The sequence below is a fragment of the Leptonychotes weddellii genome, chromosome 7 (assembly GCF_054177405.1).
Source record: "Leptonychotes weddellii isolate Sample4059 chromosome 7, ASM5417740v2, whole genome shotgun sequence".
Taxonomy (NCBI): domain Eukaryota; kingdom Metazoa; phylum Chordata; class Mammalia; order Carnivora; family Phocidae; genus Leptonychotes; species Leptonychotes weddellii.
This window is the reverse complement of record NC_138375.1, coordinates 131,995,392-132,007,980: the sequence shown is the minus strand read 5'-3', so window position 1 is coordinate 132,007,980 and position 12,589 is coordinate 131,995,392. Positions and strand designations below refer to the sequence as shown.

At 62.0% G+C, this 12,589-nt stretch overlaps 1 protein-coding gene across 7 annotated transcripts in view; it reads right to left on the bottom strand.

Annotated features, from left to right (window-relative positions):
* The window catches only part of FLT4 (fms related receptor tyrosine kinase 4), a 41,088-nt gene that overhangs the window by 16,518 nt on the left and 11,981 nt on the right, over positions 1-12,589 (bottom strand). For 6 of the 7 annotated variants that reach the window (XR_014147297.1, XM_081827270.1, XM_081827272.1 and 3 more), the window contains exons 2-12: positions 9,056-9,152; positions 8,189-8,433; positions 7,888-8,000; positions 7,602-7,764; positions 7,300-7,439; positions 6,803-6,971; positions 6,407-6,524; positions 3,641-3,795; positions 3,376-3,538; positions 1,971-2,097; positions 807-915 (exon numbers count right to left, since the gene is read on the bottom strand). Coding sequence is in view for 6 of the 7 variants with exons in the window: in XM_081827270.1 (XP_081683396.1) it covers positions 807-915; positions 1,971-2,097; positions 3,376-3,538; positions 3,641-3,795; positions 6,407-6,524; positions 6,803-6,971; positions 7,300-7,439; positions 7,602-7,764; positions 7,888-8,000; positions 8,189-8,433; positions 9,056-9,152 (1,599 nt within the window). In the remaining variant the exon portion in view is untranslated. The remainder of the gene's footprint in view (positions 1-806; positions 916-1,970; positions 2,098-3,375; positions 3,539-3,640; positions 3,796-6,406; positions 6,525-6,802; positions 6,972-7,299; positions 7,440-7,601; positions 7,765-7,887; positions 8,001-8,188; positions 8,434-9,055; positions 9,153-12,589) is intronic. The other variant, XM_081827271.1, reaches the window with a different exon arrangement.

Sequence of the window (12,589 nt, the reverse complement as noted above, 5' to 3'; positions counted from 1 at the left end):
TTCACCCCTCTTCTCCCCACCGCTGACCAGTGGGACCAGCTCCCTGAAGTCAGCCCCACTGACTCCTCCTGCCTCACCTTCTAGCCCTCTCCTGGACAAGCCCCACCCGGGCTGCCGCCCCTACTGCTCCCAGGAGCCCAGACCATCGGTGCAGTCCATATCAGCACACTTGGTGTGGTCCTGTCCCATCCTCCTCGCTGCTGACCACCTTCCACCACTGTCCTCTCCTGGAAATAATCTCATTGTTTCACTGGTTTGTGGCAACGCCTTGCTCCTGATTTCCTCTTGTCCAGCTGGCCACACTCCTCGTGGGGCTCCTGGGCTCCTCTCCCGGCTCCCTCCCGCAGAGGGTTCTGTCTGGCCCCGTGTCTCCTCGGGGTGCCCTCATCTACACTCCTGGGCCCAGTGACTGTCCGTCAATGGGCTTCTTAGCTTTCCTGGGGTCACTAGCGCATCTGAACATCGGAGGAAGCTACGGGTCTTCTCCCCAGGAAGAGTGTGCCTGTGAGCCAGCTGCTGTGTTGGGAAGGGGGCGGGAGGGTGATGGAGCCACAAGGAGTGGACGGACCCCAGTGGGGAGGCACCTCCAGGGTTAGGGGCAGAGGGTGCCCCTCCATCCCAGCGCACCAGCACCCCAGCCCATATGCTGATGACCTCCAAATCTATCCCTCCCGCCCAAACCCAGGGGCCCAGTGCCTCACAGCATCAGAAACTCACTGGGCCCCACCTGGCCTCACTGGCCTCTCCCAGGCCTTCTCTCCAGCCTCCTGTGCCCACCTGGTTCCCGACCCACCCAGGTCACTCACTGGTCACGTAGAAGTAGATGAGCCGCTCGTCCTGGCCCACTTTGTTGAAGACCATGCACTTGTACATGGCGGACACGTTGGCATTCTGGATCACCAGCTTGCTCACCGTCTGCGCAGAGCACGAGCACAGGGCTCCATTGCCTGCCCAAGTTCCTCCCACCCTGACCGTCCTCCCTTTCTGCGCCCAGCAGCGGGGTGGGGATAACTGAGGCCCCGAGCTGAAGAGGACCAAGGCTCAGAGACAGCACCAGGAAGGTTCCGGTGGGGCGCAGGAGGCAGAGCCCTGGCACGGCAGAGGTGGCCCCTCTGGGACAATCAAGGACATGGCTAGGAGCAGCTGCGGTTGAGGCTGAGGTCAGAGGGCAACGTGAGGCTGGGCTAGCGAGGCCTCTGAGTGTGGATGGGCTCGGGCTGTGGCCACGTGGGGCAGGGGACAGGCCCAGTCTAGCAATGGGCAGTGCGAGCCAGGGCTAGGATTTGGGGTGTGGAGCAAGGCTGATCACTGCATGAGATCCTTGTGATGGGCCACTTTCCCCCCAGGGCTGCTCACGGCCCCTCTCTCAGGGCCCTGGGTGGTGGCCTGGGAAGGGAATGGGTCCCAGGTCTCCTGAAGGACTCTGGCCTGGGGAGTAGGACACTTGGAGGCAGGGGGAGGGGAGAGGGCCGCTGTAGGCCCTGCCTACCATCCAAACAACCCCCCCCACCCCATTCCAAGCTGGGCACTTCCTGGCCAGGCCTGGAACAGGAAGAGGCTCTGGAGGTGTGTAGGAAAACAGGAAGTGACTGTAGGAAGTGGGTGCCTTTGTTCAGTCCCCTCCCCCGCCTGGCCTCTTCTAGGCATTGCCCCCAGGCTGGGCCAGCAGCTCAGTTGTCTTCGGTGGGGACCTGGCTGGCCCCAGGCCTGGTCCTCCCAGCCCTGGGGCCTGTGGGTGGCTGGGGCCCAGGGCCTGGCCAGGCTGCCTTCAATCTAAGCTTCCCTGTCTGGGAAGCAGCTGGAGGTCCCCACACTCCTCAGCCCACCATCCACAGGCAGGAAGGGGAGCTGAGGCCCAGAGACACTGCAGAGCAACTCTGCAGGCCTGGTAGAAGTGGAGAAGGCCAGAAGAGGGCCCCTCCCCATCTCCCTTCTCCTTCCCCATCAGTGGCACCAGCTGGTGCGTGTACCTTATTCTTCCCTTCCACGAACTCGGTCCAAGTGTCCAGGCTCTCAATGGGGTTCACGGCATCCTGCGTGGTCACCTCTCTCCAGTCGCGGCACTGTGGCATGTGGTCTCTCTGCTGCCGCCGGCTGCTGGGAACAGCCTGTCCTGTGAGGGCTGCCGGACACAGCCTTCCCTGGTAGGCTCGGGGCTGCTGCCCGTCAAGCAGCTCACACCTGTGGCCCCACGGTCCCCCTCTGGCCTGCAGCGCCCACCATCCCTTACTCGAGATGTGCCCCTTCCTGCAAAGTCCACCTAGATCTCCCGGGGTCGGGGGGCAGCAGAGTCACCACTCCTGTTCCAGGAAACCCTCTCTCTCCTCCTTCCAGAGCTGCAGCCCCTTCCTGGGCTGAGTGTGACCCCAGCACCTTTGGTCTCTTGTTGGGACATGGGTCTCGGGTCCCAAGGGAGGCTCTTGTCTGCCTCCAGCAGAGCAGAGCAGGACCCCAGGGTTCTGTCAGGTGGTCCAGAGCATAAAGGTAGAGCATCAGAGGGAGGCAAATTTGGAAGTGCCTGGTGGTGTAGAAGAATCTCTTACAAGCCTTGGAGGCAGCAGGCCACCCCTACAGAACCTCCTCCCCTGGCCATGCTGGGGTTATGGCCCGCCTCCGGGTGCAGCCGCTCTGTCTCCTCCTGGGGTTCCCAGCATCCATCCTTGCCCAGCCTGTGACCCTCTACCCTGCCCACAAGGATCTCTAGCTGAACGGCAAATGTGGCCCCCCACTCCCGCCCATTCAGCGCCCTTCACGGCTCCCTAGTGCCCTCCAGACCGCTGGCCACCTTGGCACCCTCTCCCATCTCTTGCTTGTCCAAGCTGTCCCTGCTCGGAGCATACTCCTGGGCCTCTCTGTCCTGTTGGCACCCAGCTCAGCACAGAGGAGCACGGCCCAGGCGGGTTCTGCTGCTTACAGCCGTGACCTTGGGAGAGGCAGGTCTCTCCTCCAACCCTCGGTTGCCTCCTCTATAAGGGGTCATCATGAACAGGGCTCAGGAAAAGCTAACTGGGCACGGTTGGTGTGTTGCGGGACTCAGTACAAGGCTCATAAAACTAGCTCAGGTCCGCCCACTTGGAGCCCAGGTCCCGTGTCCTCTTGGATGATGCAATTATGGGTCCTGGGGGGCTTTATTTTCAAGGGGGGTTGGTGGGGGCTGCACCATCCCCAGTGTCTGGCCCAGCCCGACTCATGCGAGAGAGGGTCCGGGCCTTGTTCAGGCGAGGTGAGGTCAGGGATTGGCTCCCGTTGAATTGCGGCGGGGTTCGAGCTTAGAGCAGGGCCCTGGGGAGGGGCGCAGGCAGGGAGTGGGGGTCACGGCCAAGGTTGGGGATGGGGCCGGGAAGCGGGGAAGGAACAGGCTGGAGCCACACTCACAGGCTGCGCTGGCCGAAGGCCTTGCAGGGCGTCCATGGTCGCCAGTGCCACTGGACGCTGAGAGGAGGCGGCACTCCGTAAGCCGTGCAGGTGAGGGCCTGGCGGCTGTGGCGGGAGTAGGTGCTGGGGGAGGAGGCCTCCTTCTCGTGGATGTGGGGGGGCACTGGGGGCGGAGGCGGACGGCTGGTCAGCAGGCCCTGTCAGCACACCCCCACCCCGCCCCAGCCAGCCCCCCGGTGCCCCCTCCCCCATCCCGCCCCCGTACCGTTTACCACCAGCTCCAGGCTGATGTTGCGCTGTAGGCCGGCCGCGGAGTTCCAGAGGGCGAGGGTGTAGATCCCTGCACTGGCCTCCGTCACCTCCTTGAGCACCAGGGCGTGCGGACTCTGGCGCCCGGACACTGACTTTCTGTCCTTGTACCTGGCAGGAAGGGAGTTCAGGGGACTGCGTGGACCCCACTCTTGCCCCATCCCGGCCCTCTTCCCCTGCCGCACCTAGGCCCCAACAACGGCAGTAGAGGGCAGAAGAGACTGGCGCCAGAGTCCCGATGGGCCCGGCTCGAGCAAGAGCCACCTCCTGCACTGGACCAGGCGGGGGTTCGGGCTGGGGCAGCTGACTGCCGACCGGAGGGCTATGGGGATGGTCTGCAGGGTCTGCCCTGGTCTCACGGCACCTGCAGGCTCGGGACCAGCTACAGCGCCCCGTACGCCCCGCCTCTCAGAGTGGTGTGTGCTGGGAAGGATTGTAGGTGCGGTCCCCTAGAAGCACAGCCTTAACCCATGGGGGGCCCTGCCTCACTTTCTGACCCCAGCTCTGCCCTTTCTGGAGCTTTTCAGATACAGGACCTTCTTGCTGTCCTCACACTCCCACCTGGGGCCTGGGCACTCGCTGTCCCCACCTTGCTTGGATGCTCAGTCCTCTAGACACCTGCATGGCTCCCTCTCTCCCATACACAAATACCCACTCATTAGAGCAACCTTTCCTTACCGCCCTAGGAACCAGCTCCTGCCCTCTGCCCTGCTTCTACCTGCCTGCTCATGAGCACCCTGCTTTTCACACGTGAGTCTCTTGGCCATCCGTCACCCCCATGGAGCAGTGCAGAGACTGTCCCCCTGTCCCCGTACTAGGGGAGAGCAGTACATGCGGTCCTCAGTGCATATTCATATGCAAACAAATGCACATGCAAACAAACGGATGCCTTCCACCCCAAGGGGTGGCACCTGCCCAGGCCTGAGCTGGGAGTGCTGCAAGGCAGCCACTCTGCAAGCCAGGCTCTACCTGGAAATGGTCTTTCCCCCTGGTATTCAGCCAGCGGTGTAAGGGAGGGACCTGACTCAGCCGGGGTCCCACGGCAGGACAGGGCGGAGTAAATCCGAGGCTGTGTCGTCTGCCAGGCTCTGGTGCAAACTCCTGAGTCCACCACCTGCAGCATCAGTGATCCTACACAAACCCCTTCACGGCGCTGAGTCCCCAGGGTCCCCAGTCTAAACACTGGGGAAACAAAATGGACTTTCTTGCAGGGGTCTTGAGGTTTAACTGAGTTACAGCATTTAGTGTGTGCACCGGGCTGGACACAAAGGGTGCTTTAGGAGCGGAGGACCAGCCTGTCTATCTGTCGGCTAGATCTCCATCCACTCATTTATAATCATCACATGACAGCCTAGAAGAGTCCCCTGTGGGGCTGTGGGGGTTACTAGTGCCCCGGGGCTGGTGTCTCAGTGGACAGTGGGCCCAGTGAGCACTTCTTGGAGGCAGATGTTGGCCAAATAAGCGGAGAAAAGCCAGATGCAGTGGGAATGGTGAGAGGCAGCCAGCTGCCTGAGCATCAGGCCTGGGCCAGACCCTGGAGGCAGCAGAGCTGGGCTCCCCTCGCAGAACAGCGTGAGTCCCACTGGGCTTGGAGGGCAGGGGACAGAGCCCCAGTGGTCTCCAGGAGGCCGACGTGTGAGGGAGGCTCCAGGCTGCCCCCTGCCCTCCCAAATGCTGGTCCTGTCCAGGTGCCCCCAATGGACCCCAAAGCCTGTGGCCTCAGAGGTAGGGTTATACCAGGTCCAGGCCCAGGGCCTCCTGAGGTCCCCCCAGGAGAAGCCTGCTGCCAGCCTACAGCCAGCACAGTGAGATCCCAGCTGAGAATGTCTGAGGCCTCCGCTCACTCAGCCCCAGGCTCTCCGAAAAGGTCATCCTGTCTGGAGGGAGCTCTCCCAGGCTGTGAAGGGCAGGGCTCCTCCAGCCAGCTGGGAAAGGATGACCAGCTGGGAAAGGATGACGCAGAGCCCTCCCAGGGGGCTCAGAGCTCAGGTAGGAACGCCCTGTCCCATCCCCCACCTCTCTGTTTCCTCGTCTGCACCATGGGGGTCAGGCTAGAGTGTGACCTCCCAGCGTTGGGCCATGCGGAAGGCTCAGATGACCCAAGGGTGTGTGTGGGCGTACTATGCCAACCTGAGCTCTTAGAGAGCTTTTGGGGAACACCTAGCAAGGGTGGACCCCCCTCAGTGACCCTTGATACACCCATAGGGAAGGTCTTACTCTCAGGTCACAGGCCAGAGCTGGGGCTCTGGAGCCTGTGGGCTTTCTGGAAACTTGCTTCCTGCCACACAGCTCAGGCCTGCCCCAGAGCCTGGCTCTACAGCAGTCTGTGGAACCCCTGTGGCATCTCTGAATTTCTGGATAAGAGGGCCTGGGGTGGGGGTGGCAACCTGTTCAGAGGGAGGCCTGAGAAACCCAAAGCCATTGCTGCTGGGCAGGCCAGAGCTCCAGGACCTCGTCCTGCTGGCGGGGCCCTCGGAGATACCGAACAGGTGCGGGGATCGGTTAGATGAAGCCCAGCACGGCGCCCAGCACACCCACACACGACAGCCCGCTGGCAGGTGCAAGCTTGCGCAGTTTTGTAGCAAGATAACTTTCCCTCTGGCTTAAATATTGTATTAGGTGCACGTTCCTTAGAGTGTCTTCAGAGGAGAGGTTCCGCCCTGTGGTCTGTTCTCGTGCTGGGCCTGGGGGGTAGCGGGGGGGCAGGGGCCAGGGCTGGTACCATTGGAACTCCGGCGGGGGGTACGCCGCTAGCTTCACGGGCAGCTTCACCAGCTCGTCTCCTGCCGTGGCCTCCAGAACAGGACCCTTGAGCCACTCGACGCTGATGAAGGGCTTTTCTGCCAGATGGGAGGCATCCGTGTAAAGCCAGGGCCTGGAGTCACTGACCCACCACTGCCCAGGGACTCCCAGCCATGGTCCGGCACCCCCAGCAGCCAGACGCCTGCAGACTGGGGCTCGCCCTGCCCTCCGGGGGTCCACTCATTGCCCTCTCTTCCCTCTGGCTAGACTCCACACTGCTCAGGTGCACCCTGACCTCTGACCCCCGCCCACACTGCACATGGACCCTTGTTCCCCAGGCCTGATGACTGACGCCCGGCCCAGCCCCAGGCCGTACCGTGCACAATGACCTCGGTGCTCTCCCGGAACCGCTGGATGCCGTTGTTGGCCTCGCACACATATGGGCCCAGGTCGTGCTGGCTGACGTTGTGGATGGTCAGGATGCTGGAGAGCTCTGTGTGAGTCTGCTGGGAGCGCCGCTCTGGCACCCACTTACCCCGCTCTGCCTACCCACACCCAGGGGAAGCCCAGGGTCAGAGCAGGTGGGCTCTGGCAGAACTGAGCACGAAGGGCACATACCCCAGCCCAGCCGTGGCTCTGGAAGCCTTGCACCCAGACCCAGAATTTTCCTTGGGGCAGCCCCTTTCATCAGACAGGGGCTCCTGGGGCAGGACTGGGTCCACACCTATTCAGAGGCCAATGTGCACCAGGCCGGGTGGGCGTGGGCAGTGATGGGGACTCCTGGGGACTGTGTGGGCATAGGGCAGGTGGAGGCAGTGACGGGGACTCCGGGGGATGGTTCCAGTATGGCCCTGCTGGGGCCGTCGACTTCACCTGCTTCCCCGGATAGTCCCAGTCGAAGGTGACACCCGAGTTGAACTCGGCCCACACGGTGCAGTTCAGGACCAGCTTCTCCCCGACCAGCAGCTCCAGCGACTTCTTGGGGAACAGCTGGATGTCATAGAGCTCGTTGCCTGGTGACACATGCACAGTGACCCCCACGCCCCTCAAACAGGATGGCACACACACACAGCACAGGGCACGGGGTGCCCACTGGGCCCGGCTGTGGCCCCTGCGGCCCCGTCCCTGGGATTTGGGGGATGCCCCATCCTCCTTCTGCACCAGACAGCGCGTACCTGTGATGTGCACGAGGAAGGGGTTGGATAGGAAGTCCTGGCCACCCCAGGTGGTCTCACACTGTAGGTACAGGGCCTCGCGCAGCAGGGGCGTGGGCACGCGCATGCCCCGGCGGTCGTCCCACACCACCTCCTGCCCGTCAGGCCGCAGGGCTGAGTTTTGCTGCGGGGACATGGTGGCTGTCGGTGCCCTCTCTCCTGACCAGACCAGGGACTGCCTCTCCCCGGGACAGGACGGGAGGGGGCCGGATCCTGGGGCGGGGGTCGGGGAGGAGGAGGGCCGTACCGATCGCAGCGTGACGTTGAGGCCCGGGATGGACACCAGGCAGGGCACCCACATAGCATCCTTCCTGCTGACCAGGAGCGTGTCTGGCTTGTTGATGAATGGCTGCTCCACGTCTGAGGGGAGGGGGCAGGTTGTGGGAGGGGAAGGCGGGGCTTTGACTCAGGTGAGGGGCAGTGGGGCAGCCCCCCCGCCCAGGCCCGCAGGCTGGGCCCCGGGGCTGCAGGTGCCAGATGCCCTCCAGGATCCAGGCCCTGCTTGTGCCTCCTGGGCAGCTGCGGGGCCGGGCGGCCTGCCCCCTCACCTCTCACGAACACGTAGGTGCTGGCGGCCGTGGTGCCCTCGATGCGGGCTTTGATGTACTTGTAGGAACAGCGGTAGCTGCCCGTGTCGTTGGCGCGGGCCTCACGCACCAGCAGCACCTTGCAGTAGGGCCTGGTGTCTGTGCCCTCGCAGTCTTGCACAACCCCTGTGTCCTCGCCGTCCTTCTCCCCTGTGGCCGGCGCCTCCTGAGCCCCTGGCCAGGACCACTCAAGGGGGTGCTGCCCCCTGGCAGAGGACACGAGAGCACAAGAGGGGCCCCAGCTGCAGCCCCGGGGCACAAGCCTTGCCCGTAGCTTGTCTCACCCAGAGGTCAGAACAGCCCAATTTGGGGGCACATGCCGTGGACCCAGTCCGGGGCAGGGTGCTCCCTGAGGCCCCTCGGGGCCTTTGCCTGGCTCCAAGGCCTACATGGGGTAGGCTGGCCTGCAGAGAAGCCTGCTGATCATCCCCGGGCTGCAGGGACCATAATGGGTCTGAGCTCTGTGTGGGTGGGCCTAGAGCCAGTGGAGGGTGGCTGGGGGTGGGTGTAGGGGACCTGGGGTCCATGCGGGGTAACATGGGAGGCGGGCAGGGACTGGCCTGGAGTCAGCGTGGAGTGACCCAGGGGTAGGGGTGGGCACAAGGTGTCTGCAGGGCCAGGGATGGTCCGTGCCTCCAGGCACCCACTCCCAGGTGACCAGGGAGCCCCACTAAGCCTTGAGGCCCCTCTGCCCTCTACCTCTACCATCTCCTGGTTGGTAGGGATTCTCCATGGGTTCTCCTCTACCATCTCCTGCCTTGGCTTTCTCTGGTCCCCTTGGCCTGGGGGGACCCAGGCCCCTGTCCCCCCGGGCTGAGGACTGAGTACCTGCAGGAGATGGACAAGCTGTCCCTGGAGTCAATGACGTGTGTCTCCTCCGTGATGTTTAGGGTTGGGGGGGTCATGGAGTAGCCACTCGCCAGGCCTGGGGTGGAAGACAGGGTTAGTATGGCGCTGGGTCGTGAGTTCACATGGTGACATGGTGACGTCAGTCGGGTCCTGATGGACCTTCCCTGCCCATAATACCATACTCTTCCCTAGGGCAGGGGCTGCCCGAGCTCTTGGCCCTGGGCCATACCTGCAAGGCCCCAAGACAATCAGTAATCTCTACCTCAGGTGCCCCTGGCCCTGGTCCCTGGCAGCAGACTGGTCCCAGCCCCCAGTGAACCCTGGCCTAACCGAACCCCAATCTTTGGCCCCACATAGGCTCAGCTGCCAGCATGAAGCCGACGGGGGAGACTGCAGGCCTCATCCTACACTGGGGGAGACCTGGAGTGTGTGAGCCTCACATGTCTGTTGGAAGGCCCCTCCATCCTGCACTGTAGATGCACTGCGGCTGCTTGTAGGGGGGGGCGTCTCGCACTGCGCGGCCCCTCCCCAAATGCCCAGAACCAAGGGCCCTGGCTTTCCCACCAAATTCTGCCCATGAGCTCACCCTCTCCCGGGTCCCGTGGCGTTTTCCTCATATGTCCTTGGCTCCATCAGCTTCTGTCCACCCTCGCAGCCCCCTCTGGCTGCCCTAGCTCCCCTCCGGTCCCCAGGCTTTGTTCCTTCATCCTTCCCCCAGGGCTTGACCCCAGACACACAAATAACCCTGCTTTGCTTGCTTGAAAACCCTCCTGCCGCCCTTGCAGCTTCCAGCCTACCGTCCTCCTTCCAGCAGGATAGTGTGTGCTTGGGTGTGTGCATGTCGATAGGTGTGGGTCCTTGTGTGTGTGTGTGTGTGTGTGTTTGTGGGCGTGGACCCACATGTTTGTGGGGCTGGTGTGTAAGTGGTGTGTGTGGCTTTGTGTGCGGATGTGTATGCATGTGTCTTTGACAGGTCAGTGTGTGCGTGCCCATGGGCGTGTGTGCGTATGTGTGTGTGCACGCGCGTGTGTGTGCGTGTGTGTGAGATCCCGGTGGGGGTGGGAGCAGGCCTTGGGGGAGGCCTGGACCTGGAACTCTGGCAGATGCATCCTGCCAGGACCATCCTGAGACAACAGGAAGAGAGGACTGCGTAGCTGGAGGCCCAGGGCTGTGTCCTGTCCCTCCCCCTGTGTCCCTGTCCTCCTGGGGGGCACAGCCCACTATTGGCCCCAGCCCGCAGCCCTCTCCGGTCCCACAGATCCCTCCCCCATCCTCCCCAGTCCTCTGATGCCCATTGTCCTGCCCTGGCAGCTAATTGTGGGACGTGGATCCCAGGGGCCCCCCACCGTACTTGGCTTTATACCACCCTGACCCTGACCTGCCCTAGGAAACAGTACCAGGACGGCATGCTCTGTACACCAAAATCTCATTTCTCGGCATCCTATGGACAAGGCAGCCACTAGCCAGGGCCTGGCCTGTCCCTCCCTTCCATGCTGCCTGCTGGCCAAAACTTTCTAGGCACCACAGCACTGTAGGTCAGAGGTAGAAGGTCCTCACTGAGCACCTAGTCCCATTGCACAGACAGGGAAATGGAGGCCCTCCTGCTGGACAGCAGCACCCGTCTCAGAAGGCAACTCCTCGCCTGGCTGCTGTGACCACTGCAAAGTCCCTCCTTAGCCTGAACCCAGAGCACCCCCTCCTGCCACCAGCTCCATCTTCCCCAGGGTGAGTGTTAGCCCTCCATGCACACCAGCCTCCACTGCACACCCCAAGGCTGCTGGGAAGGGGGTGCCCTGCAAAGGGGAGGCTCCCCTCGGGTAGTTGGAAGCTAGGAAGAAATCCCGGAGGGCACCTCTGAGTTGGGTGTTGAAGGAGAAATAGGATTTTCCAGGAAGTGGAAAGTGAATAAAGCCACAGCAAGCAGACAACTGGCCTCTGACAACAGAAGAGGAAGGACAGCGGGCTTGGGTTTGGACCTGCAGGGGATGAAATAACTGCCTTCCCAGTGGACCAGTCAGGGGTCAGGCCTGAGGCCAGTGTGTGGCCACCAGAGGAGAGGCACGGCCGCCAGCACCCATCTGCCCCAGGCTGAGGCCTGCAGCTTTGCCCTAGGATCCCCGGGGAGGCCGAGGGTCCTCTTCTCTGGGGTACACATCCCGGGTACATCCCTGGCACCCCTGGCAACCCTGGCTATGGAGCTGTGGCACATGTCAGCGCAGCTTCCTTGTGCAGCTCCCTTTTGCTTCCAAGATGAAGTAGGGGCACGCCGGGACTCTGCCCACTGCCCTTCTCCCCACTTCATCTCCTGACACATCTCTGAGAGACACATAGCTCTCACCATTGTCCCAAAGGGCCAGGCTTTTCATATCTTTTGTTTTTAAAGATTTTATTTATTTGAGAGAGAGAGGAAGAGAGAGAACACGAGCAGTGGGGAAGGGGCAGAGGGAGAGGGAGAAGCAGGCTTCCCGCTGAGCAGGGAGCCCGATGCGGGGCTCAATCCCAGGACCCCGGGATCATGACCTGAGCTGAAGGCAGATGCTTAACTGACTGATTCACCCAGGCGCCCCCAGGCTTTTCATATCTTGAAGTCTTTGCCTTCACCTATCTTTTTGCCCTGGACATTTGTACTTCCTTTCTTCCTGCGGAGCTCCCCCTTCAGGGCCTGGTTCACATGTCCCGTCCCTGTGGTGGGGCAATCAACGTTACTCAGGCAGCTTCGGCCTCCTGGGCCCCTGTTGTTAGAACACTTCTCAAACTGAATTGTGGTTTTCTGGTCACATCTGAAAAGAGGCTGTATTTTCTTCACCTTCCTAAGTTCAGTACAGAGGAGATGCACACCGAAGGTGTAGGGGATGAATTCAGTAATGGTAGGATGGGTGATGGATGATCAGATGAATAAATGGGTGGGTAGGTGGGAGGGTGGATGGGTGGATGGATAGTTGGATGGATTGATGGTGGGTAGATGGAGTGTGGATGGAATGATGCATGAGTGATGGGTGGGTGGACAGTGGATGGGTAGATGAATGGGTGGTGGGTGGATTGTGGGAGGATGGGTGGATGGGTGGGTTGGTTAATGGAGCGTGGATGGGTGAATGGGAGTGAACAGGTGGATGGGTGGGTGGATTGTGGGAGAATGGGTGGATGAGGGTGAATGGTTGGATTTTGGGTGGATGGGTGGATGGGAGTGGATGGGTGGATGGGGTAGATGGGTGGGTGATTGTGGGAGGATGGGTGGATGGGTGGGTTGGTGAACAGAGGGCGGATGGGTGGATGGAGGTGGATGGGTAGATGGGGGGGTGGATGGTTGGATTGTGGGTGGATGGGTGGATGGGAGTGGATAGGTGATGGGGGTGGATGGGTGGAAGGGTGGATGCTGGAGTGGGTTGATGGATGGCGAATGGGGCCTGTAGGATCTTCCTCCCTAGAGGCCACCATACCACCAAAGGAAGCATCTGCATCACTGTACTAAACAGACAGACCATCTGTTGTCCTTGCCAACACTTTTATCCATCT